The sequence below is a fragment of the Folsomia candida genome, unplaced genomic scaffold, assembly GCF_002217175.1.
Source record: "Folsomia candida strain VU population unplaced genomic scaffold, ASM221717v1 Fcan01_Sc001, whole genome shotgun sequence".
Classification (NCBI taxonomy): Eukaryota; Metazoa; Arthropoda; class Collembola; order Entomobryomorpha; family Isotomidae; genus Folsomia; species Folsomia candida.
In genome coordinates, this window is record NW_019091193.1 from 19,265,491 (window position 1) to 19,290,847 (window position 25,357).

Genomic DNA, 25,357 nt, shown 5'->3' on the forward strand with positions numbered 1-25,357 from the left:
AAAGCAACTCTCTACTACTTTCCGTACCTGTACAAATCCCTGGCGTATGGTTGCGCAAAATGAAACATGGTGGTTGTCTCTTGGTGATCTGGTTGATGGTGATTGACCTGGGGCATCATGTTGTTTAAGTTCGAATTGTTTTTACCATCCAGGACAGGTTCTGCATACGTTGCTTCTTCCTTCCCCTCCCCTACTAATCTCCTGTCGTTGAAACATTTAAAAGAGTAACATTAGCATCAACAACCAACAGTCCAGCACAAACATCAGTACACCAACAACCATCAATCCAATTCCATGATATTGTACTTACATCCTCTTAGACGGAGTATATTTTGGTGGATGGTATTTTGGTTACTGATCGGCATAAATAGATACCCACATATTCAGGAAATTAAAAACTTACGTGTTGATATTCAGATTATGCCGTTGTTCAAAGTACTCATAATCCGTGTCTGGATAAGGTATGTTGTCTTCTTTGCGGCAACGTTTTGCACAACCTGTGGATTATTATGCACGGTATAATAATAGGATATAGATTAATTGATTAATTAGGGGTAAGATGCACACAAGTCAATTATGATATGATAAAATGTTTTCGAGATTTGATTCCAAGTTTTTCTGATCATTGCTTAACACCCATTCTGAATATTACCCTGGATAGAACCCAAAAACCCGATAGTGTAGGGAGTGGGCATACATAAATGGTCAGCTAATTATAAGTAATTTGGCTATTCTAACTCACCCCATCCGGCCAAGAAACCGAGCAAGATTGCTACAATGCAGCCAACTCCGACCGCGATGGATAACGTCTCTGCAGTGTAGGATTCTCTTCTTGGACCGATAACGACGGGCCCTTCATTGACAACCTGGAAAACGAATTAGACGTTCATGCATTAAACATCATATTGACGTCTGCAGTCATTTTCTTGTGTTGCTTTGAACAAACTGAACAGCAACAGGACACGAGGTACATTGTGCACCGCGTGTCCTGGTCCTGAGCAAAGAAAATGTCTCCATTTGTTATGACTGGCCGAATTTTTACATCGTAATTCTACATGCAAACATAGAATATCTATGTAATTATAAGAATGATTAAACAGTTGCAGAATGTTAACGTTTATGGCTTGAAACACTTTGTTCCACATTGGTTATAAGATATGCATGAGACTCCTCCTGGTGATGTGACACAACTGAATGATAACGGTGAGCAATAAGATGAATCACCTCCTTAGTTTGCTGTCCGTCGTCTGACAGAATAGTGATAGTTTGACTACCGGATGAGTCCAGGGATTTAGAAGTGCTTTTGTGGAGCTGCTCTGATGGAATTGCGTTGCTGCTCATGCTGCTAAACTTTGGACAATCAGAATGATTTCCAGTGGACAACACGTTTTGAATGTAATCTCTTCTTGAAATGGGTCGATCCAGAGGGATCGTTACACATTTGGATTCCCTCTTGTGCTAGACACGGTAATAAAATTGTTATGAATTAAGGCGAGCTTAATATATAACAAGAGTTCCACTTACCCAGGCACAATACGGACTTTGCAGAGAAACACAGTCGCTAGAATAAATAATGATTTTAATGATTATTACCTAAAAACTAAACAACTCGTACCATTTTAAAAATTAAATATTTACGACGACAAAAATAAAATGCTCTGCATCAAATTTATTTTCATCATTTGCATCTTATGTAGTTCATTCGTGCAGAGTTTACAGAAATGGAGTAAAATAAATATTGTTGGGCTACATAAATTGGGCCAAGGGCTCAAACTGAGAATGTTTATCAACAGTATGCAACGAGGACAAATCTGGTTTGTATATAAATACTCGTCTTGGTGGGAGGCAGGATCGATCGAAACCAAACATTTTGACAAACCAAACCGCATGGCAAAGTGAGGCTTGTGAGTTATAGGTCATGCCCATTAAACTAATGAAAAGGACTTATAGGGTGGCATGGAACTTCTTCATTGAATCCGCAGAGATTGGGTTGTCTCTACGACTCTTTCATTTACCTGCAAGACTTGATTTTGGAAGTGAAACACTGACGCACGTTGATAAGTTTCAGGTTATGATCCGAAGATGCCTAAAAACAAGTATATTGGGTCATTCATTCAGAAGTCATTTGTACAAGTGAATAACTTCACTAGTAATATGGTGAAAGTTTTGAAGTATATTATGTCAGTAAAGTACGAGAACGAGCTGACAAAATATAGATTGAGAAACGTACCAAAAGTTTCGGGGGGCTACCTCCAAGAAACAACATTTCCCTCACGGGTGTCTTAAATATCTGGAATTATAGACACGGGTGAATCCATTACATGGGTTATCATAACTAATGCATAATATGTAAACATGTACTTGTTATACTTGTAATCAAGTATTTGAGCTACATATTATTGATTTGTAATCTAAATGAAATACATACCTGCATTTCTTGAATCATGACCGTCCGGACGGGTTCCTGTCCCTCTCCTCGGCCCACATTTATCACGGTCAGGATCTTTCCATCATCTAGGAGTCAACCACAAGCCATACATTTGGTTAGCAAAGTTACTTTCATTCCCTTTTGCATTATGTGCATTAGGTTCCTCTCTGTAGTGCTAAAGGGTTAAAGCAAAGTAAAGTCGCTGCAAATTTCTAATCTAACCTATGAAATATATCCTATCAGTAAATATAGGATATATTTCTCACTATCAAATATATGTAGGAAATCTAATAATATATGTAATATGAAAGGACATAATTTCTCTCGCTATAAGATCCGCAAACTTATCGACTGGATACCACTTATCAGGGAAAGCGAAGATGACATATAATTAACCCACCAGTTCCAATAAAAAGGACATCATAAGCCTGTCCATCGGGAGTCGTGGCGTTCGTATGAACTGCGATGGTACATAAAAAAATAAATATTTATTAAATATCTATTAAAATGACATGTTATGCACAAATAACATTATTTACGTATTTATTCTTATAAAAGCACGAGATTGATTTTACCTGCGATGGTAGTCAATCGACTTGGTTCAAACGCTCGAGTCAACACTGGTCTCCCGAGCAGAGGCTGAACAGGCTATAACAAACGTATAACATATAACATACCTACATTGGAGAGCAGATGTCATCGCCCAAGAGAAAGTTTGCCGTTTGATTTCTCATAACTTTTTGAAAATAACAGATTTTCCAGAATTTTTTTCTGCGTTTTGTAGACAATTTAATATCCAATAACTAAGTATCAAAGAGTCTTCTTAAAAGTTTATAGTTTTCATCACACGTGAGTAGATTAGATAAAAAGTAAAAACGGCAGGTGCAAAAGTGATCGCCAAAACGAATAAAACATTTAATATTTCTACAATTTTAAGTTTTAAATGAAAGCATTAACACTTAGTACGTTGTTGGACCTCTATTTGAAAATATGACAGCCTATCAGCGACGTTACATGGACGCAACCAATGTCTGAGGGATATCAGGGTCGACGTCACTCAAGGGGGCTTAGATTTCTGCTTTCACGTCAGCTATGCTCGAAATTGAGCGTTTTCGGATGTCTAAATATATGTGCTCCCCACCTCTGCTCAGTAGGATTGAGATTCAGTCTTTCCTGATGCGATTCGAGAACATTAATCTTGTTGGTCACAAGAATTCACAGGTGGACTTGGCCGTCCGTTTATGTTCGCGCTCCTGCTGAAAGGTGTAGCACCCTGCAAAGGGAAGTTTTGCTGCTGATTGTTAAACATTTCTCTTTAGTAGATTCTGGTACAAAATTTGGTGCTTGGTAGAATTGATGAATTCGTGCGTACCAGCCCCCGCGAATCTGAACACTCAGATATCATGACGCGTCCTCCGCCATAATTTAAGATGGTGTTGAGATTTTTTAGTTTGACAGATTCTCCGACTTCTCTCCATACTCAAACCCTTCCATCCGACCATAAAACACTAAATTTACTCTAAACACACAGGAGAGTGATTCGCAAAAATTTTAATCTTTATTTGTGTGTTGCCTTGCAAATTTTAATATTTTCTATTGGTGCGTTTTTGATATGTAGGCTTCCTCCTGGCTCTATAATTTTTTTGAGCACTGAGTTTCGATATTCCCCAGCTTGCCCAACCACTTGATACTTTCCTAACATCATTTTCTACTTCACCAGAAATTTTGGGAGACGAAAGTTTTGGATTATTGGTCACTTTTCGAGCAAATATTTTCTACTCGCCTGTGATGAAACTTGGTGGACGTCCTGCTCGTCGCCTATTTTCAATTGATCCCGTTAATTTGTAACGTGAAATCATGTCACGGACAGTTGACGAGATTTTTTGACCAACTCAGCAATTTCTTGTTGCGTCTTCCCCCCATTTTCGTAGTGATGAATGACCAAATCTTGAATAGCGACTGTTGTTTCATTATTGGGCATTTTCTTCTGGGATATATTTTTTTAATTGAAGTGGAATTATTTTATATATACATCAATAGTAGGTGTACTTAAAAATTAAAAAAGTTGTTATCCTACTTTAGTAATTTTAAAAGTGCTATCATTTTAATTGTTTGTGGCGATGACTTTTGCACCGGTGCTCATTTCTTAACTTCACGCTATGGGTCCGTACGGAGTGAAAAAAAATCTTACAACAAATTTTCTTTGGTGAATGTTTGTGTACTAATTTGTCTTCAAAATGAGATAACGACCTTTCAAAAATTCCCCGTACTTACTGAGAAACTATGATTTAAATTGTGCTTGTGGTTTTGGGCGTTCACATTTGCTCTCCAGTGTATAACAAAGAAATGGACGACAAAAACAAAGCATACTAACCTCATCCATCAACGTGTGGGCAGAGACGAAGAGGTAATATTGGTCAGGAAGTGTCGTAGAATCATTAACACAGAGGCCTGGCCGTGGCTCCGGTACCTTTAAATATAAGGGAGAATGGTCACTATGTGCGATGGATGTTTGAGCCGAAAAGGGATCCATCACTCATCACTTGTTTCATTCGTCGGATCGAGAGTAACATCAACTACCCTTATAGTACGTATAAGGCTTATATACGTCATATAGCATACAACATTAATGTGCTGTACTGCCGACATTAAAGATTAAAGCGAGGCACAAAATATCTATCAAAAGTGACCATTTCACATCAAGAATTCACTTAAATCGATTGCACCATCAATCAACATTTCATTCTGGTAGGAATTCCAAGAATTTGATGTAATTTTCTTATCTTGCACATGTGGATTATGTTATAAAAAAGAAATGGGCGACAAAAACAATGGCGGACTAACCTTCTCTTGTTCTACAGGAAGCCAGTGCATGTTTGGTTTTTCTTGGGCTTTAAACTATTGGTAAACGAAAGAAAGTAGTTTTCATTTAGTTTACTTGTACGCATCCAATAATGAAATAAATAGCTTACTCGTCCATCGAAAACGTCCAGGAGATCCCTCATCTTGAACGCGCATACTGCTGAACCTAGATAATCGTAGCCACCGAGTCAAAAATTGCATACTTACTTATTTGAAGTCTATTACATCATTTGAATAGATATGCGCAAAAAATTATTTCATCTACATTAACTATTTTCTGAATGACCAGAAAATAGTTTCACTTACCCGTGATGCTGTTCACACCCGTCGTAAAAACTGCATAGACCACTTCATTCCCTAGCTGTGAAGAGGGCAGCAAGGATGATGTCGATTCTGGGTAACAAACAAGTTCAAAAATCGGTTAAAAAATTTCCCAATGCTTATAAACAAAAACTTATATATTACGCTGAAAAAAAATAATTAAAGGTATGCAAATTTTACAATGAATGAGTAACACCGAGGGGAAGTAAATTCAGTAAGTTGACATGTGGGATACGAAAAAGAGGAACAAGCCGACATTGGGAATTTGAAAGGTTGCTCTTGCAACAAAAAAGTAAAAGTGGCTACTTTTACTTTTTGAGAAAGTAAAGTTAGTCATTATGCCATTTTCTTGTTTGGTGTTTCATTCATTAATGGACAACTTTTTGATGTTTGGACAAGCAAAATAGGAGGGAACTTTTATAGTAGATCTTTAGTTGCAAACAGCCACATACGTATTTCATCAAAGTAGAAAGGAAATTCCCCAGGGATCTAAACAAGAGGAATGCCATCATTAATTAGATATCATTCAACCACCGCCATCCATTAACCTTGTATTATATTTTTATTTTATTTTTACGGAACAATTGAGTCTCGCTTTGAAAAATGTGGTCCACCGGTTCTTCGCACTCCCACGGGCACCTAAAAAATAAAAGAAACAGTCGCTCGTCAGTAACTTATGAATTATGATTTCCGAGGAAAATGCTCGAATAGGGTCTGATTACAAAGATGCAACATTTTCTACTTACGTGGAAACCCTCTATCCCCTTTACAAACACGTCCGACCCGAGAAAATACAGCCTGTGAATGAACATAAGGCAAAATTATTAAAAATGTACCCAAAAATGTTTTCAAACCATCATGATGACATAAAAGTATACTATCGCCAACCGTTTCATTCAGGCCTTTCATCATTCGAGTTTGTGCATTTCAAGAGTAGACATATGTACCTTCATTCGAAATCCTGATACTCATTAAACCTTAAAATTTAGTAGCAAATGCACATGCACCTCGGGTCAGGAGAAAGAACAACCACGTACAGATAGACTATGGCAGAAATTTGAGATTATCGATTAATTATCCACAGTTCCTCATTTTATTTTTCAATCAACCTTTAATTGAATGTATTGAACCGTGCTTATTAAAAAAACAATATATTGTGCCAACATGTTCAACAAAATATACTGATATTTTGATTCCTTCCGATTTGTCTTTCTATTTTAAGCACATTGTAATTGACAGGAAAAGCTCCGTCTTTATTCTTTACAACTTTGGGCATAATGAATGAAAGGGCCTTAATACACAGACAGCATGAGAGTCAAATCAAAAGATATGACAGCATCAGCAGAGCTTTATTGTTTGCAAGCAACGAGTAAACTTACCTTGCCACAATTGGTAGACTCTTGACTCGTTTCTCGAAAATAGAAGAAGACAAAGTCCTCGTATTGCATAGAGCCGACGAAATTGGGAGCTAGAAGAGACAAAATGAAATGAGATCTCATATCATCATCAAGCCAGTTTGAGGCTGAGTTGATCGCTTGCCATCAATTCAGCAATCAACAGTTTCCTTCTGGGCTCAAGAAAAGTCAACCTATCAGCATCATTTCGTAAATGAGAGAAAGTTTGCTGGGGCGCTGATGGGTTTAGTCATTGTCTTTCACCTCGAATGAACTCTTTTTTTGTGGCTAATACTTATGAGCTACAGAGGTTCTAAGAGTGTACTTTCTTTCAAAAGCAGTGTGTATCTAAGGAAGGCAAGAAATGGAGCAAACAGCAACAATAATTCATTATGGGAACGAATGGCAGTAGATCTTTCCTTGGCAAAGAAGGAAATGTTTGCTTAGTATAATAGGTAACCAAATCCCATTCAGAACATGACGTTTATCTCGCAATTTTGATACCAATGCAAAATATGTGTGCCAGACATGTTTTCAAATACTTTCAAGAGATTAAACTATTATCTAATATGTAACTGGTACACCATCACAAGTGAAATTGTGCTCAAATTTTAGCCATTTTCTTTTGTGAAGCAATCACAACAAGCCTCATTTACGGTAAAATAATCCTTCGCTATCCTTGCCATCGCCATTCTTCTCATCCACAATACTACGTGTTCAGTTATCATGAAATTTTCCTCCAGAGAATAATCAAAGCAAAGAAAACTTTTATATACCACTTGGTTGACTGCATTTTTTGTCATGTCTCGAGCTCTTTTTCAAACCCGTAGATTTAAATATAATAAAAGCAAGTAGTTTTGTACTCACAATTGAGATATTTGAGGTCGTACTGCGTCGTCCGTAGAGAATCCCAGCGATGAATTAAGGGATCAACCTCTGTAAAATCTGCAACCGTTCCAGCATACACTTCGCCATCTAAACATTTGAAATGTGAATGAAATCATCACCATAATCATCCCAAAAGAAGGGGGGAAGTAAAGTCGCGTCGTCTCGGCTACCATAACACAATGCGTATCTACTAGTTGATGGTCGGTCGGTACTGTAGAAGGACACCCTGGGTGGTGGGATATCAACATAATCATTTATTACTGCACTTTGTGCGTATAAGGGGACCACAGGACACCGCTCATCAAATTTCAACTCTGAATGTCGCCCCGCAACCAGAAACTTTAATGTATGTAGGACAACATCAACCGCAAAACTAAATGATATTCCTCGCTCACATCAATTTTGACGATTTAAAAGGCGGTTGGAAAGTTATTTCTAGATCTTACGGTATAAACTCATCACTTTCTCTCTTTTTGTCTCTCGTTTCAAAAGGGTTTCTCCCTTGACTCGGTTTGTCTCTGGTTTAAGGATAAGCTGAAGAAAATTCCAAAGTCGAGAAGACTATTAGACATCAAATTAAACTGAAACTTAATTCAGGAGAGGGATGAATCAAATGAGATGACTTAATCTTTCTATTTTGTGAGTCTTCTGACATGAAAAGGAAAGTCTGGGTTAGATATAATGATCACTTAAGTCGTCCACCCTCTCACTTTGATCTACTGCATTACACAATGCAGAGACAAGTGAAAGGCCAAAGGTATTATTGTAATTGTACACCATTCATGATATTTCCCTACCTCCCGAGGAACGACTACAACTTCGTTTATATTATGTTCCACTACTTCTACTGCTGAATACTTACCAACATAGGCAGAGGTGCTGTTGTGTCTGGGATCGTAAGGACAAATCCCTTGACCAGTCTTCTCCGCTCCAAGTTGGGTGTAATGGCCATTGGCACTTAGATGATAATAACGGCATCTAGGTTTATAGGCATTAGTCCCACAAACCAAAATTTTTCCAGGCCCTGTCACGCTCAATACTCTGATGTAATTTTGACAATTTTCCTGCAAATTTCACAGTTAATTATTAGAGTCCATCCAAGGTGGCTGAGAATTTCAATCTTAATAATCAGGATTCAAATCATTAAAATAGTTCAATAATTCAAATCATTAAATTTTTAATTTTTAATCACTACTACTACTAATTAATAATCCAAGAAATTCATTCTTACAGGCTCTTTTCCTTTGGTTAAGCACATTTGAATGTCGTCTTCTTCAGAATACCACTCCAGTTTCTGAAATTAGGAAATTACTATTACTATATAGGAATCAATGATATCAATTTTGGAAAATATCCTCAATAACATATTATACAGAAGTTCACGTGCATTACTAATAAGTAAAATTATTGAACATTTAGCTCTATATGTTTCCCAACAGACTTCATGTGCAACTTGATAATAATCGACATGGTCTGTAATTACTAATTAGGCGAATCAGTTCTTACTTATTCGCATTTCCATCAACATCGCTATTTTACAGATTAGTTTGTCTTGCCTCAGTCATAGTCTGTGACTCATACTAACTTTGTAGAAATAAATGTTGAATGGAACTTGGTTTAAACCATGCTTATCACATATTTGATATGTGATAAGCGTGGCTTCATTTCCCTTGAGAATCTACTCCAAGTAGCAGCAAGTGCTGAAATAGTTTAAAATTCTCAAAGAGGAATTGCATCGTCAATCAAACTTCAACCGTAACCGTGTGATTTGAATAATAAATTTTTTTCCACAAAACTAAGGAAGACTTTGGTCGTTTAGAGTCAAGCTTATCTGATGGAACAAATAAATATGAACAAACTTCAGAAACCACAGTTTCGTAGGCCTTCTCAAATTTCACTTTCTCCTCCTAAATCGCTCGAAAGATTCAGATTACGTCAGAGAACGGAACCAGAAACTGGAGCATTCGCCCAGACACATGAGCGAAAGTACGATTTACCCTTCGGCCCCAGTTAGCTAGGCAGGTGGATGGACATATAAAGTAGAATTTGATTCTGATGTTAACACGAATGGGGAAAGAGCTGCCCGTGACCATTCGTCTTTCACATTTCCTTGTGCGTCCACTTGACAAATTGCATTTCCCCTGCTGGTCAATCCAGGGCTGGCTGGACAGGACTTCCATTGCGGTTTCAGTCTCCCATCTCTTCGTGCGATGTCCTCGATGAGATGACAAGCCTTCTACTTTCCTCGAGTAAGCTCACGTAGCTGTAGTAGCCTAACTCGTAGAAAACCTAACTTTTCATCCCTCGTCTGAGAAAAAAACGTCTCAACCACAGAGAAGGACAAATCAAACCAAGACAAAGACCGTTGAGGGCAACAGCATGGGGATTGAGGAAATACTGCTTGGTATATTGGGATGCTAGTTGGGCAAACTAATTTTGGCAAACATCAAGATATTAATATTTACCGTTTACGTATTTTTAGTTACATGTACATACACGAGTTCCAATAAGTATTCCTATCTTATGTGTATGATTCTATAGTACCTCAAATAATATGTGTAGCTCACACAAGAAGAAATGTTACATTACAATCCATATGTAAATACAACCCATATATTCATAAAATATAAAGTCGTGTAAAATTTGAGATATATTTTTTTCTACTAACGCATTAGGCGTAGAATAGATGACAATGAGCAGTGACGCACAACCAAGCTCCAATTTCCTCATGCTGTCCCACTTGAATTCGATTCGAGAGGAAATCTAGACTTTCGTGGGTTGAACTAACGAAATAAAAAATCTAGAGCCCGACTACAATTCAACATTTAGCAAACTCCTCATACTTCACAAGGAATAGGTTCTGACTGGATAGCTGCCTAGTTGAGATGTGTTTGGTGTGGAGAGAAAGTCACTCTCTTGCCTTCGTATCCTTCTTGCACTGAAACGAACCACTACACTGTTGAGGATCGAGTCGTGATCGAAATAACAAAATGAAGAACCGATAAAGTTAGTTTTTTCATTAGGAAGACGAACGACCAAAACTCCTCAGCACCAATTGACCACTATGCCATCAAGAACAGCCAAAGTATGTACATCTAGAATTAATTATTTCCATTGTCTTTTAAAAACTTCTTGGACTATCAGGAATATCCTACACTAATCCAAAATGAGCATTTTATCGTGATTTTAGCTCATTGTTAATCTCATCCCTAAATACATATTTTAACATTTGCAATTGTACCTCAATTTGCCATATGTACATATTATTGTGCAAAACATTTGCATTTTCATCATACTTAGGATTAGCAGAGAGGATATTACACATGCATGTAACCAGACTAGTTTTTTCAAAAGTTCCAGAGAAAGGTGATGCATATGGTAATAAATAGTACTGTTCAGCACCAGAATGAAATTGCTGCGGATACTTACATGGTTGAGTTTAAGGCCGGCCTGAGTCAAGTTGTAGACAGCGTTCCTGAAAGAAAAGACATAATGGATTACCTCGATTTATTTGCCACTGCCAAACCAACAAAGCACATACATCCAATATCACATCAACCAAAGCTATTAACCAAGAGTACCATCACCAACAAAGACTAATGGAATGAATGAAAGTCGGGCAACCAAAACCAGCAATTCAATACAAAATCAACACAGGGCTTAAATAAAGCTTTCCTTCGCTCCAGGTTCGAATTGGACTCTGATCTGCTCAGGGTCCAATTTGCTGATAGACATCGACAAAGATCGGAACCAAAGCAAATCAGACACAATAAGGCAGAGCAAGTCAATACTTTGCAAATCAAATAAAACTCCGTTGGACGAGGAAATTAGAATCCACACCAATCTTACTACACGCGAAAACCCGTGTATCCTGTACATGTGTGAAGCATACATATGTCTGGTCCACACGCCAATAATTATTTGAACACAGAATAATTTTTTGTTAAGGCGTGATTTGGTAATAAAATTTTCTAATAAAATTTCATAAGAATTAAGCACAAAATATCAAGAAAAACTCGTCAAACTTACCTTGCTCCAACCAAAATGTTTTTGCCGTCCTGAACGACAATCTTGAAGAAGTCAGTAAATGATCCATTTCCGGAGAAAGTTATCGTGTCGTCTGGTTCTGCACAAATTAAAATAAACATTATTTAGCTAATTGACTTTTAGAATAACAAAACAACATTATTTTAGGTATTGTATTGTCTGTTGGCTGCCTTGTTGCCCTCATACACAGCTACATACATATGTCACCGACCGACCTGCTCATCTTTCAATATCCTTTGGCCTATATTTATACGTATGTACATAACCCAACAAATTACAAATAGGCGAATGTGGTGATTTTTTATTAAGTACTTATATCTAGACAGCAACTCTTTCCTTTTCAATTATCGTAGCTTTCACCTACACATAGACATGTGTACCTACTAAATACTCTAAATGGATATATGCATAAAGTACACAAGTTTCGAAAACACTTCAGCTAAACTTTTTTTAAAGTGAGAATTATGCAAAATATAATGAAATCATAGGCACCCAGTAGTCGTATACATGGCATTTGATTCCCTTTAGATTCAATATATTCTCGCCATTTCGGAGAAAGCAAAAAGCCATAAAATACGTGGTAATACTAATGGTTCACGGATTCAATTTCCACCTTAACTTGGCCCACTTATCAGATGGGTTTTCCAATGCTAAGGTCGTAAAAGTTGTTGAATGACTGTGCACAAATAGCACAAAGTCATCCCAACTTAACATTGTGCTGTGAATAGCCCATCTCATGCTAACCCAATTTTATTTTATTGCCCTTAGCCAACTAGATATGCAACATATCGTTTATAACCCTGCTGGTGTAATTTGACTAATGAGAGTTATTCAATTTCAACACGTATTCCTCTACTAGAATCAAATATCTAAAAATGCAACACACCCGGCGAAGAATCTATAGCCGCACGTTTTTCTACCCGGTGATAATTACGTGCACCATATAGAAAATCGGTCTACAAGTAAGTAATTATTTATTCATAATAACGGAATAAACATTGGAAATGTGACGGCTTTCACCAGCAGCCGAAGAGATAAACCATTTACAAGAGACGTATTGTATACATTGAGCACGTATTTAGGACGAACGAGGTGTAGAAGTGAAATTAATATATACCGTGAAACCAGTCACCGGGTACCGGAACGTAAGATACTCAAAGTAGGTGCAAACTTCCGGTTGAGGAAACCAACCACAAAGATAATAACGTACTACATGTACTGCAGGAAACCAGAAAAGCGTTCTCTTATAAATTTCCATTAGTTTTTAAGCTGTAAAAATAATTATATGGGAAACCATTCTTATTACCTACATCAATGCCCTCTGACTTCAGAACCTAAGGTGGGATGGTAGTCACGTTTGGGCAACACATTAACTTGCAATTTGTGAAATATTATCTATCTGCTTTCCTTCGCCCTTTCCTCCTAATGCATACCTAGCTGAAGATGGGCAGCAGACCAACGAATCTGCAGACAATTAAGACATACAACGAAACCCAAAACCGTATCCATCGTTTATTCAGCTTGGTTGCACAAGTCGGTTCTTTCTCTGCTCAGCGTTCTCACCAAAGGACATTTCCCTGCTAGATAAATTTCGAGGTTTACAGCTTTAATTATCCAGGCACCCATTTTACTTTGCAATCTCGTAATATGGGGTTTACATCACACACAAAGTGAAAGCTCAATGTGAAACAAAAGGAAGAAATGACTCATTTCAAATGAGCAACTATTTACACATATTTACCAACAACCATAACATGGAAAGAACTATTAAAATAGAATGGAGTTCTACAAATTAATTATTACCGACTTAATTAACAAGGACGCGACAACAGGTAAAAACCTTTGCTGTACCAAAAACTTTTTCTCTGAGCTCCTCCAACACGAGTCTGTTTAATTTGTTGGCAAAGACAAAATACAACATTAGTTTCTCTTCTTGTGCAGCTCCATAAGACATGTTATCTCGATTAGATATGGTCAATAGGAAAACTCTAGTTCCGTTTGCGGTGGCTGTGCTTCCACACATTGGAGTCGTCGACGACCACCACCACCGCACTAATAATAGAGGAAGAAAGACTTTCTCCACAGTTTGTTTGCACTTGTTCGTTTGTGTGTAGGTAGGGAAGACGGAGGAGGGAGAGGAAGTGTCCAAGGCATTGATTATAAATTGTGGCCTTCCTAAATGGCCACATTTACTGTTTTTCTTCGTCCCTCTCTTCACAAACTATCTCCTTACAAATTTTTTATGGGTTGTTTCTTGGGCACAGCCAAACCTTCCACCACGTAACCACACCACAACGAACCAAACTTACGCAACATGCATTGATAGGGTACATGTATAAAACACGGTACTTTCGAAAGGAGAACGACAGTTTACGAGTGAACTTGCAAACTAAAAATGGCTCTATTTATTTCAGCCAAGATGATGTTTTTAAACAACGAAGGATATAATGTGTCAAGAATGAAAAGTACGAAAATTTTGAGGAAATAAATAATTTGCAAAAAGATGTAAGAATTGTTGGCCCCAATTGTTAAATATAATGCATGTGCTACGCAATAAATAACCATGACCTGACTTGACCCCACCATTATGGTGTCTGTACCATTAAGTGTTGGCATACAATATTCTTCACACCGTCGCATGTCATTAGAAAAACTACTTGCACGTGAGCTGCCGTCACCTCACTGCATTTTACGATCCAGAAAACAAAGCAATTGTCTCATTCTAGTTGGAAATAGGCTTATAAAAAATTAACTAAGGTCCAACACCCATCCGTCTCCTTTATTGTTGACACCCGCACCAATCGCACCTCACCTTTCCCCATCTTACATAAGACCAAATGCTTCGAAGAAAAATACCAATAAACGACTATTGCACAATCATTAAATCCAAAATTCTTTGCTTTTCCATTCAAAATTATTTAAACTCTGCCAGCTTCGCCTTCAAGCCCACGAGAACAAAGTTTTGCATACTAAAGCTTCGTGCATGTCGCCTTCTCTCTTTTTCTTGGTTCCACTATACTTGCAAAGTTGGTGGGAATTTTCCTACTTATGCTCAAGCTTATCACACTTCAGGAAGGCATAAGATGCTTCCTGGTGAACTGCTGACTAGGCGAAATTTGAATTGAGCAAGAATTCCTTGAATTTAATTTCAATTCAGTCGATGATGCCCCACTAGGACTGCTCATCCCAGTGCATTAAATAAATTCCTTCGTGGTTTCATTTCATTTAGACATTCAAATCCTCTCTTTGTAATTTCTTCGTTTGCTCCTGTCGTATATATACATCCTTAGTTGGCACTCACTCCGGCTGGGTGGGAGGAAGGGTCGGCATAAGTATTCCGCCATAGTCGATGTCGATTACAATAATTTAGTCATTAAAAATTCCTAAAGTTTCATTTTCCGCCGAGTTTCTCCCACTCCGTAATCCTCCTCTGAATCCTCATGATCTTGGTGAATAAGAAAGTACGGGAGGCACAAAGAAAAAGAAGGCATCGGAATAATGGGGCGTCAGTGATGCAGAAGTGCATTTATACTTTTGCTAATTCCTCAATCCAAATATCCTGATGGCTTTAGAAGCTTGCCAATTCAAGGATGTGATGTCAGACTTCTCTCGTGGAATCCTGTGAAGTTTCTTTTTGGGCAGAGATGAGGGGCTCTGGTAGTGGATGACAGGGGTTGATTCTTATAAAAATTTTGATGAAGACGACTGCAACCCTTTTGCCCAATTGAATGTTGCTGCATTATTCGGTTCAGATCAGAAGTCTCTTAGAAAATGGTGAACGAGTTGGTGAGTGTGTAGCTGCTATAAAAAACGGGTGGTAAGTGTAGCTTACTTCAAGCTACCTTTTCCACGGGCATGAGTTCATTCCCTGCGCCTACTTGAGATTTTGGCCACGTGCTGCCTAATGATGAAAACGGAAGCAAGAGAACGGACCGGATTGGATGGGTTCGCAGGGGTTCCATATGGGAAAATGAAGGCAAAAGGCAATTCTCATCACCGAAATTTTACGAACAAGCAAAGTGCCACCGCTACAGTTTCTAGTTACTACAGAGTTTTTTCATGATGTCGACGATGATGGGAATGGGAAACCAATGTCATTATATCCCAATATAATATTACTTGTGCCACATCATTGTTCCAGCATTTGATTTTAGCAAAATGGTCGAATGGCAGTAAATGAACTCATTCATTGCTCCAACCGTGATCCATTTATTTACCCGTTATTTATTTCCCACGTGCCCATATTCTACCATCTTAAGTCACAAATCTTTAAACGTTTGTTTGCTTTAATAGAAATAGAATTCCATCAAAAATTATCTGCACGTGATCCATGAAAATTATTTATAGTTGATTCAGTTCTCATGTCAGCCAAGAATATGGAAACAGTCGCAAGTTAAATCCACACTGCTACACGGACAAAATAAATGAGTGGTGAAAACTCTTCCAGCTTTTTCCGTTAATCAAAAGAACGTAGACCATCAATTAATCATTGTTCTGAAAATTTCATTGCTACTCCCTCTTCAAATTAACGTTATAATCTCGTAATTAAAACTCTTCCTGACTATAACGTTCAAACGTCCTATTTGTGCATATAAACCATCACCAGAGTTGTAGACCAGTGAGTGCTGCACACGCATTATTATTACCATGCTAGTCAGAAGACCTCTAAAATTTCCTCTCTCCCCAAAATGAACGATGTGACGCCCCAACTCGTCATTTAGAAATTTTTGAATGCTGGCTTTCCCAAGAGAAAGGCAGACGGAAATGAAATGAAGGATGTTGAAGCTGTTGTAAATAGTAGGCCAACAACATAAAACTGAAACTCTGTTCCAAATTACCCAAGAAAAGTAATAATCTGGAACGGATATTTAAGGGAAGGTCTTTATCTCCTGAATATTACATTATGATGACATTGTCATGCCTGCTCAACCAACCAACTTGGATCCTAAATTATTATTTGTGTAATGGACTTTTAATCGCAAAGTAAAGTGGGAATATTATGGTCCCATATTTTCGTGAGCAGCAGTACGATGACGATGACTCACACTCTCAATGTCGTCAAACTGCTGCTGCTGGTGAGAAAAGCAAGTTGGCTGATTGTCTTTGTGATAAAATAAAAGTTCACGGATTATTACAGAACCACACACCGCACGCAGCAGCAGCAACCCTGTGGCCCACGATGAAGGGTGACAACTACGACTTGATACATTTACTTACTCTGTACATCTACATATCGTTCTTGGGGAAAGTACAACAAGAAATACCGAAAAGGAAGACTATTTATTGCATCAACTACGTACATTTATGTAATAACAAGCATTTCATTTTGTAACTATGATCAGGCTTAATTCTTTCCATCCAATATTTCAGAGTAGGACAGAGAAGGACTAAACGAAGATTTATTTGCTTGTGGACTGTGAAATCAAGAGAGACAGAGCAATCTCACAGAAGAAAATTTGCTTGAAAATAAAATTATAATTATACGACAATCAAAATTTAACTTTTAAATTCGTCAACCCTTTCATTTACAATAAAATTGCTATCCCCGTACTGAATAAATAACTGTTTCAAAACGCAGTAGAGTTTAACAGTGTTGATTTTCATTTCTTGGCACATCATCCTGTGTTCTTTTTCGCTAGTTGTGGTTGGAGCAGGGGGAAAGTTGCAGACGAATGAAAATCGGAGTGGAAAATACATATGTATTTAGCAGCAAGCCGTGGATAGCATCTACTACACGACGAGTGTTCTCTTTCTCTTTTAGTCACAACCACTGATAGCAAAGATATGCCTGCTTTTTCTCTGCTGAGCTTTTAGATTGTAGAATGTACAGAGAGTGAGAGCGAGACTCTAATGACTTTTCCGTTCTTCCGCCTTCCCCTCTTTCCATATATCGATCCCCCATCACGACCATACCACATTCTATACACAGCCCTCTGCTACACACCGATAACTGAAGAAGTCACCATGCCCATGCCAGCCAGTTGTAGGCACGGTTTCTTCGCTTCTGCTGCTGCTGGGTGGATATGTTCATGCTTTTTCATCCACAGCTCGCATTAAGAAGTGAGTCAAATTTTTCTTTGGGAGATAACTTGGGCTACTCGTTCTTTTCCAGCAGAAACAAAAACGCATTATCTCGGAATTTCACTGTTGGAACTTCCTCCATTTCCCATTCACCCGAGGTGTGTGGATGTGGTGGGGATGAGGACTCCGAGAAAGCTGATATGGTTGCAACTCTCGCGTCCTTTGTATTTATAGCGGCAGACAGTTTCAACTCATGGTGTAGAGAAGAAAAAGTTAAAAGCATAAGTAAAAGAACAGAAGGAAAGTCAAAAGTCCTCTCATGATTGACAGTTCAGCTTACTCTGTTACGAGGATGGGTACAAAATATAATGGGGACATGACAGACAGACATCTTTCACTGCATACTCAGGAGGCAGGTTTTTTTGGTATAATTCAAAATCCTCACACAAGTTAGAGCAGGGCAATGAAAAGGAGGAAGTGAAAAACAGTTGATATCCAATCCATTCACGGAACGGACGTCGAAAGAACTATCAAATTCCAGACGACGTCGTCGCAGCCAACCTAATGCCACGCACCGACCAATCGAGATGGGTAATAGAGTGCCAGGAGAAAAATGTTGATGGACTGCCCAAAAAGTCCAGGCATATGGACAAATTCCAAAAAACTTGGACTTTCACCATGGAAGATCGAGGCAGAATAAGTAACTTGTACACATGGACGAAGAACTCCTGTCCCTTCTCTCTCTTCTCCAACACACACCATGAACCACGATCTGTCGCCCATGGTGTACAGAAAGTAATGCAATGTAAGTCGGGGAAAGGGCAGTCAGAATCACTCTGTCCAAACAGTGTCAGCCGAGTTGTCGTGTCACGGGTTCGCCCAAGAAATCTGAGCCGAGCCAAGTTTTCAGCCTGGACATGTCGATATCTTTTTGGCGTCGATAGATGCCATTCAGCATGCTGTTCTCGGATTCGGATTAAATTACAGACAGAACATGCATGTGACATAAATAATAAAATGGCCACAATATTTTTTCTTGTACACTAGATTATACACGATATACACGATAGATATTTTCTGTGAGAATTGGGTTAACATCTACCAAAATCTGTATTTGTGAAAGCATTAGTGCATGTATGCATGAATTGCAGTTAGCCCTCTATAATATATATTGTATTCTCTCAATTGTTTTGTAAACACAAATCGACTTCCCAAATTTATCTAATGGTGACATGATCGTTTGTAAAATTTACCAATTGTCGGACGTCAGAGATGAGTGGGCCAGAATCAGTTCTATGTGCATGTACTACCACGCGGAGAAAGTAATGGTGGGAGAAAGATAAAAGAAGTTTCTCCTTCCGCCTTATTCTCATGACCATAATATCGAGATTCATTCCATTTCTTCAGTACAAAGCAGTTTCCCTTCAGCTATAAATTGGCGTGAAAGAGAAAACGGATTTGGAGAATTTAGTGAGAAACGCTCCATCAGATGGAAAAGATGCTGACATAACATTAAATTGCATCACTTGGTATGTCATAGACCCATAACGAGCATGGTTCGAGTTGCTTCCGTATCCACCACTGCCGAGGTTGCAAGCACAATGAATAAAGTAGCAAATGCACACCAAAAGTTCCCATCATCCATCCGGCAAAATAAAAGAATTGAACCCTTTCCATCCACCCGTCTCTTCCTCCTCCTAATGGCAAAGTTCACAAGGTAGCCTGTGAGCATGCATAGCGGTTCACTTTGCTTGCTCAACTCGTCTCTGGGTGGCATTTCGTATACCAGAGCAAAAATGGAGCTGGGATGGAATCGTAATCTCGGGACAAAAGAAAGGTCTCTTTCTAGACTAGAAAGATTATAGAATTATTGCGCTGCTGTACCACTCAGCTGCTCTCTTCTAGCTTAACAGGGATCGGATTGACTGATTCAGCCTCACACACAATAAATCCTGGACCAAATTATGCCTCTCAATTCATTCAGAATACTGGCTCCTGCTGCCTCTTACGTATTACTGACTGAGCGAATGCTGGAGCCGTTACCACAAAACCCATCCATAATTTTGTTCCCTTGTATTCCCATCTCTACCATGCATGCATTGGTTAGTTGGTTGGCCCTCCTCGTTAAGTTTGTCCGGTCAGAATGATGTTATTTCTCTCTCGCCATTACTCATTCATGCACCCCATTCATGACAGGAGAGAGAGAGAGAGAGAGAGAGAGAGGACGGGGGCTTGCTAATCATCTTGACTAGATCGCTCAACAAGAGGAGGACTTAAAACTTTCACAAGCCAGACCATGCAGTTATCAGAAGTGGCTGAGTCAGATTTACTATACGTCTCTGAGTACGTATTCCTGCTGCACATTTGAAATTACAGAGTCGACAGAATAAACAAATAAATCTACATCTGCCCTCTACTTACTTCAAGTTTTTCTTTAATCAGGAGAGTCACCGAGGCTTAGCTGTGGACGTGGGAGTTTGTAATATATGAGGACAGTTGCTCTTCCTCCTCACCAACTTAAAATTTAAACGATGATGAAATGAAACATGGAACGACACTTCTTCTCCAACCCCACGCAGTCACACTTGCCTCCGCAAATGCAGACGAGGAGAAAGTTTTATTTCTTTAATCTAAAATCCAAATAGAGACCAAGAACTTGGTCCTAACTCATAGAGCAAAGCAAATAAAGTGCAGAATGTAATATCTCACTCTTGCCGGGTGAACAATGTAATGAGGGGAATACTCATAAATCCTTCCGGCCATAATAACTAATGAATGAGACGAGTCTTTATCCAAATCCAATCCATTCATTCCAACTCTCCACAAGCAGAAGAGCAGAGAGAAACAACCTGGAGACCAAATGTTAACGTTTCGAGAGATATTCTCTTTTCGCGGAAACAAATTGAATTCCAGGCTGTGCACCATTATGGCAGTCCTTAATGCCCACACACAATACTTTCTTAACTTAAATGAACTTAAATGAATGAGCTCCAGATAAGATCAACCTGTTTCTGTCGGATGGAATTCAAATTTGAAATTAATATAAATAAATAAATCCTTTCCCACAGCGGTGCGAGTAACACGGGGAAGACATGCAACCAGAGCTTTCTCCACGTTATTCACAAGTCGACGCTACACTGCAGGGGTGGCTGGTGGATGTGCACACAGCCAGATTCAATACTAATCTATTCAATTCTCCGTCGCAATAAATTCTCTCACTCAATATCCTCTTCCCCATATCCACGCAATTCCACGGCACAAGTAGCAAATGAATACCTCCTCCCCTCTCACTATTCCCTCTCCAAGAAGAAAGAAAGAAAGAAAGAAAGAGTTATGCGGACTCTCTCTCTTTCCCGACACCAACATCAATACAAATAGAATATTGGCATCCAATTGGTCTCACTCAATACAAATATTGCAGGCGAACTGGAGATGAATGGATGGTGAAAGGAAGAAGGCAGGAAATGGATAGAGGAGGAAAAAAAGAAGATTCTACATGAATAAAATTTAAGGGAAAAGTTCTTCTTGGGCAATCTAAACAGGGGCAATGCCGAGTTGGTTGAAGGCAGAAAATCCTTCAAGGATAAGCATGTCGATTTTGTTGTTGATGCACTCCGATTTTCTACCGGCATCAGATCGGAAGCGACGTAATAAGCGTGAAGAAGGCGTTGTCTCCTTCTTTATTTCCTCTCCTTGTCGTCCTCCTCTCCTCCTCACAGTTCACTCAACAACAATGACTTTCACATCCAACTGACTGAGCATGGCAATGACACTGACAATGCAATAATGCAAGCAGGGTGGGAAGAAAAAGTGAATTGCGTTTAAATTCCAATGACTGCACTCGGATTAGATGCAGAGGAGGAAGGAGGATATAATAATATGGACATATTTGGAGAATGGCTGCATCTTACATACTTATTTTTTTAAGCAAAAAGAAAGCGAGGGCAATCCCCACTTTCAACCAAACCTCTCCCTCAGGCATTATCAGTCCAATTCAAAATTTCTCAATGCTTAGTCTCCCCTTTTCCCAATCGCCAAGACCTTGAACAAATTCTCGCTTTCCAGTTTCCACCCCATCCACCACCAATCCAGAATTTATAGGCTAAACTAAATGTGATTTGGTGATTGTGATAACCAACAGATTTTGTAACTAAGAAATTGGACAAAACCTGCAGAATTAGAAGAGTTCTTATTTATTGCATGTATGTTAATGTGTGCATGTGGATCGTAAGTTCGTGCTTATTTAATTCTTCAGCCAAAGTACTCCATCCATATTTATGAATTGTACATATTCTCATTAGATGTTAGATAGATTAAAATAACTTTGAATAATTTGAACTCTCAATTGCAAGGTTTTTGTGGTGTCAAAACAATCTGATGTTCTTGATTCTGATAATGTTTACACAATTCAGCTTTAACATTCGTGTAGCATACTTACACTTGCATGTAGCTACATACATACATATGTACATACGTGCCGGGCCAACTACTTTGTAATTCATACAATGCTTTCACTCGCCATAGACAAGTGTGTGAGGAATAAAAAGAAGCCGTGAGCAGTTTGTAGTAACAGAGAGACACTAAAATATTAAAGATTTAGATAAAAAAAATGGTTCTCTCCTGAAGATGAAAACAACGGCGTCAAAGATGAATGGGTAAAAAAGGTGTCATCCATCTAATATTATCGTAATTTAAAACTAGGACTCTTAGAGTTTAAGAATTATGACCAGCTTCGGGTCTCGTAATTGGAAAAGAATTGCAAAGTTGCATTTTTTACTGCGTCATCCACAGAATCATTTGTTGTACTACCTGAATAAAAATGGAGTATCACGGAAGAAACTCAACTTTTTCGTCCTCCAGGTCGGTCGTGGAGTAACGCGGAAAGATGCGATCTGAATAAATCTCTCTCTCCTCCTCGCACACCACCACCGACCAACTTGAGCCGCTCTCATGCTTTGCTGGAGAATGGGAGGGAGAAAGCATGAATGAGATCCAGATCATATTGAGAGAGGAGGACAAGGAATCGGGAAAAATTCCCACCGTAGCTTCAGCGATGCCTCCTTCACTCCACTTGCAAATTCCCCACCGGGTCCAAATTCCTTCAAGGTAGTGATCATCATCATCTTCTCCGTCGTCATAGCCTTGCCTTGCATGCGAGTCCCGTTCTCTCCTCTATTTCTCAGTTGTCTGCCCTTTTCGTGAAAAAACGACTGGGCCAAGTCCCACCGGGCAGCAGCAGACTTCTTTCCCTTCCACTATACTCGCAATAATAATCATAATAATGATATGATAAGGTTTCATATCCCATCCTCCTCCTCCTTCTAACGGTGATATAAACTATGATATCTCCACTTTCCCGGCTTGTGCCACTTTGTTGGCACTGGGTAGTAGGCTCGTGGATACACTCTCAGCAGGCAGCAGAGGAGGAGGACTAACGAAGCGATGAATAAGAAGTCGTCCACGTACATTTATGAGGGTCGCTCCCAGTTCCCACTGTATGCGGAGGATGAGCATGGATAAATTTCACGTACAACGACTCGGACGGATCTCATCTGCCTTACTTTACATTAGACATGGAATATTATGGATGGATGGAGAGAGAATTGGAGGAGGAATAAGAGAGTGGTGGTGGAGTTCGGAGGGCGAGAAGAGGGCCAAAAGCTGGTGTGCTCAAACTGCCGTGTAATGCCAGGAATGCTCCTTGTGGTTCTATAAGCCCTGACTCGGGCTAAAAAATTAAATAGAAATTGTGTAATGGTACAGAATTAATGCCGACTTAAATGCGACACCAGTAAATTCTAAAAAAATTAAGTAACAGAAAATGAAAGAGACACATCAATAGATACTGATTTCTTTTGTTTGATTTTGTTTTGGGTTGTTATATACATAACTCAATTACAAGTATTAAATAAGAAAGGTTCCAAAAAAATGGAAAATCTTGGTGAGGGTTAGAACAATTACAATATTAAAGACATTTTAGTTATATAATGTTTACCTCACTGCTCACGGACCATTCGCCATTGGATACACGATCATTTTTGCGAGGACAAGATCGAATGTTGTAAAGTCATAATTTGGCAGCCGGAACTTGTATGGTAACGTATATATGCTGTTACATCTGTTTACGTCCTAAACAGCTGTTCACAGAATCAGCGTCAGGTGGTTGCCAGATAAACTTTTTTGACGAAGATATTGGATTCCTGTTTTCTTTGTTCCAAAAGAATTTTATGACTCATACGAATAACAATTGATATTTAACTATTCGTTCCAACTGTCGCAATATTGGTGACTGCAAGGATACGCCATTATAGTTTGGTCGAGTAGGGAGAAGACAAAGCAAGTCTGACAAAAGTCATTTAAGATTGACGACTTCTTAATATGATGACACTAGCTTCTAAATCTTGACCTTTCACCTTTTATTATGTCATAATTTGCCATATAATCTCGTCAATCCTCTTAATAAGCAAATTATGACTTGATTAGACACACATTTATGTTTATTTTATGAGCATTTTCTCAATAGGTGGAGGACGACCCTTCCATCCTCAACGAATCGTCACGACATCATGAGTTTAATAACGGAACAACACCTATGGCCGCTGTGGCCACCCTAAAAAGGCATCTCAGACTAGCAAGCTTGCCGATATCTTTGCCCATCTACATCCCTACCATGAGCGGCATGGTTGGGAATGTATGGCGAAGGAGGACGATTCCAAGTTGATCAAAAATGTTCACCATCCTCCAGTCAATAAGATGAAAACCACCTGCGTTCACCTCATCAAGTAGCATTCCGCCTAATATCTAAGTCATGTTTCTTCCCTCAGTAACATCGGAAACACAGTGCATTTAACAATTCCTCGGCTGATATCCTAGTCGGCTTGCTACCCTTGTCTGCTGGATATCCTTGTCTGCTGGATATAATCGTCTGCTTGATATCCTTGTCTGCTGGATACCTTGATAACTAATCGTCTTGCCATTATCGTCGTCCTCGCCGTTTTATCATCATCATCGTCCTCGTCGTTGTCCTTCTAAGTTTGTCATCGCCTTCCTCCTCGTCATTTTATCATCATCGTCCTCCTCGTCATTTTATCATCATCGTCCTCCTTGTCTTGTCATCGTCGTCGTCCTCTTCGTCTTGTCGTCGTTATCGTCCACCTTGTCTTGTCATCGTCGACGTCCTCCTCGTCTTGTCATCGTCGTCGTCGTCCTCCTTGTCTTGTCATTGTCGTCGTCGTCCTCCTCGTCTTGTCATTGTCGACGTCCACCTTGTCTTGTCATCGTCGTCGTCCTCCTCCTCGTCTTGTCATTGTCGTCGTCCTCCTCGTCTTGTCATCGTCGACGTCCACCTTGTCTTGTCGTCGTCCACCTTGTCTTGTCATCGTCGACGTCCTCCTCG

The 25,357-nt window shown here is 39.1% G+C and overlaps 1 protein-coding gene across 3 annotated transcripts in view; it reads right to left on the reverse strand.

Moving 5' to 3' along the window:
• LOC110842441 (semaphorin-1A) overlaps positions 1-25,357 on the reverse strand; it is a 90,963-nt gene that overhangs the window by 3,911 nt on the left and 61,695 nt on the right. For all 3 annotated transcript variants that reach the window (XR_004833679.1, XR_004833678.1, XM_035846437.1), the window contains exons 2-24: positions 11,923-12,019; positions 11,323-11,368; positions 9,125-9,187; positions 8,756-8,957; positions 7,873-7,980; positions 6,991-7,079; positions 6,358-6,409; positions 6,189-6,250; positions 6,064-6,100; positions 5,597-5,683; positions 5,401-5,456; positions 5,273-5,326; positions 4,803-4,898; positions 3,004-3,076; positions 2,829-2,888; positions 2,429-2,514; positions 2,231-2,290; positions 2,016-2,086; positions 1,525-1,561; positions 1,225-1,458; positions 743-866; positions 404-497; positions 28-201 (exon numbers count right to left, since the gene is read on the reverse strand). Coding sequence is in view for 1 of the 3 variants with exons in the window: in XM_035846437.1 (XP_035702330.1) it covers positions 28-201; positions 404-497; positions 743-866; positions 1,225-1,458; positions 1,525-1,561; positions 2,016-2,086; positions 2,231-2,290; positions 2,429-2,514; positions 2,829-2,888; positions 3,004-3,076; positions 4,803-4,898; positions 5,273-5,326; positions 5,401-5,456; positions 5,597-5,683; positions 6,064-6,100; positions 6,189-6,250; positions 6,358-6,409; positions 6,991-7,079; positions 7,873-7,980; positions 8,756-8,957; positions 9,125-9,187; positions 11,323-11,368; positions 11,923-12,019 (2,062 nt within the window). In the remaining 2 variants the exon portion in view is untranslated. The remainder of the gene's footprint in view (positions 1-27; positions 202-403; positions 498-742; positions 867-1,224; positions 1,459-1,524; positions 1,562-2,015; positions 2,087-2,230; positions 2,291-2,428; positions 2,515-2,828; positions 2,889-3,003; positions 3,077-4,802; positions 4,899-5,272; positions 5,327-5,400; positions 5,457-5,596; positions 5,684-6,063; positions 6,101-6,188; positions 6,251-6,357; positions 6,410-6,990; positions 7,080-7,872; positions 7,981-8,755; positions 8,958-9,124; positions 9,188-11,322; positions 11,369-11,922; positions 12,020-25,357) is intronic.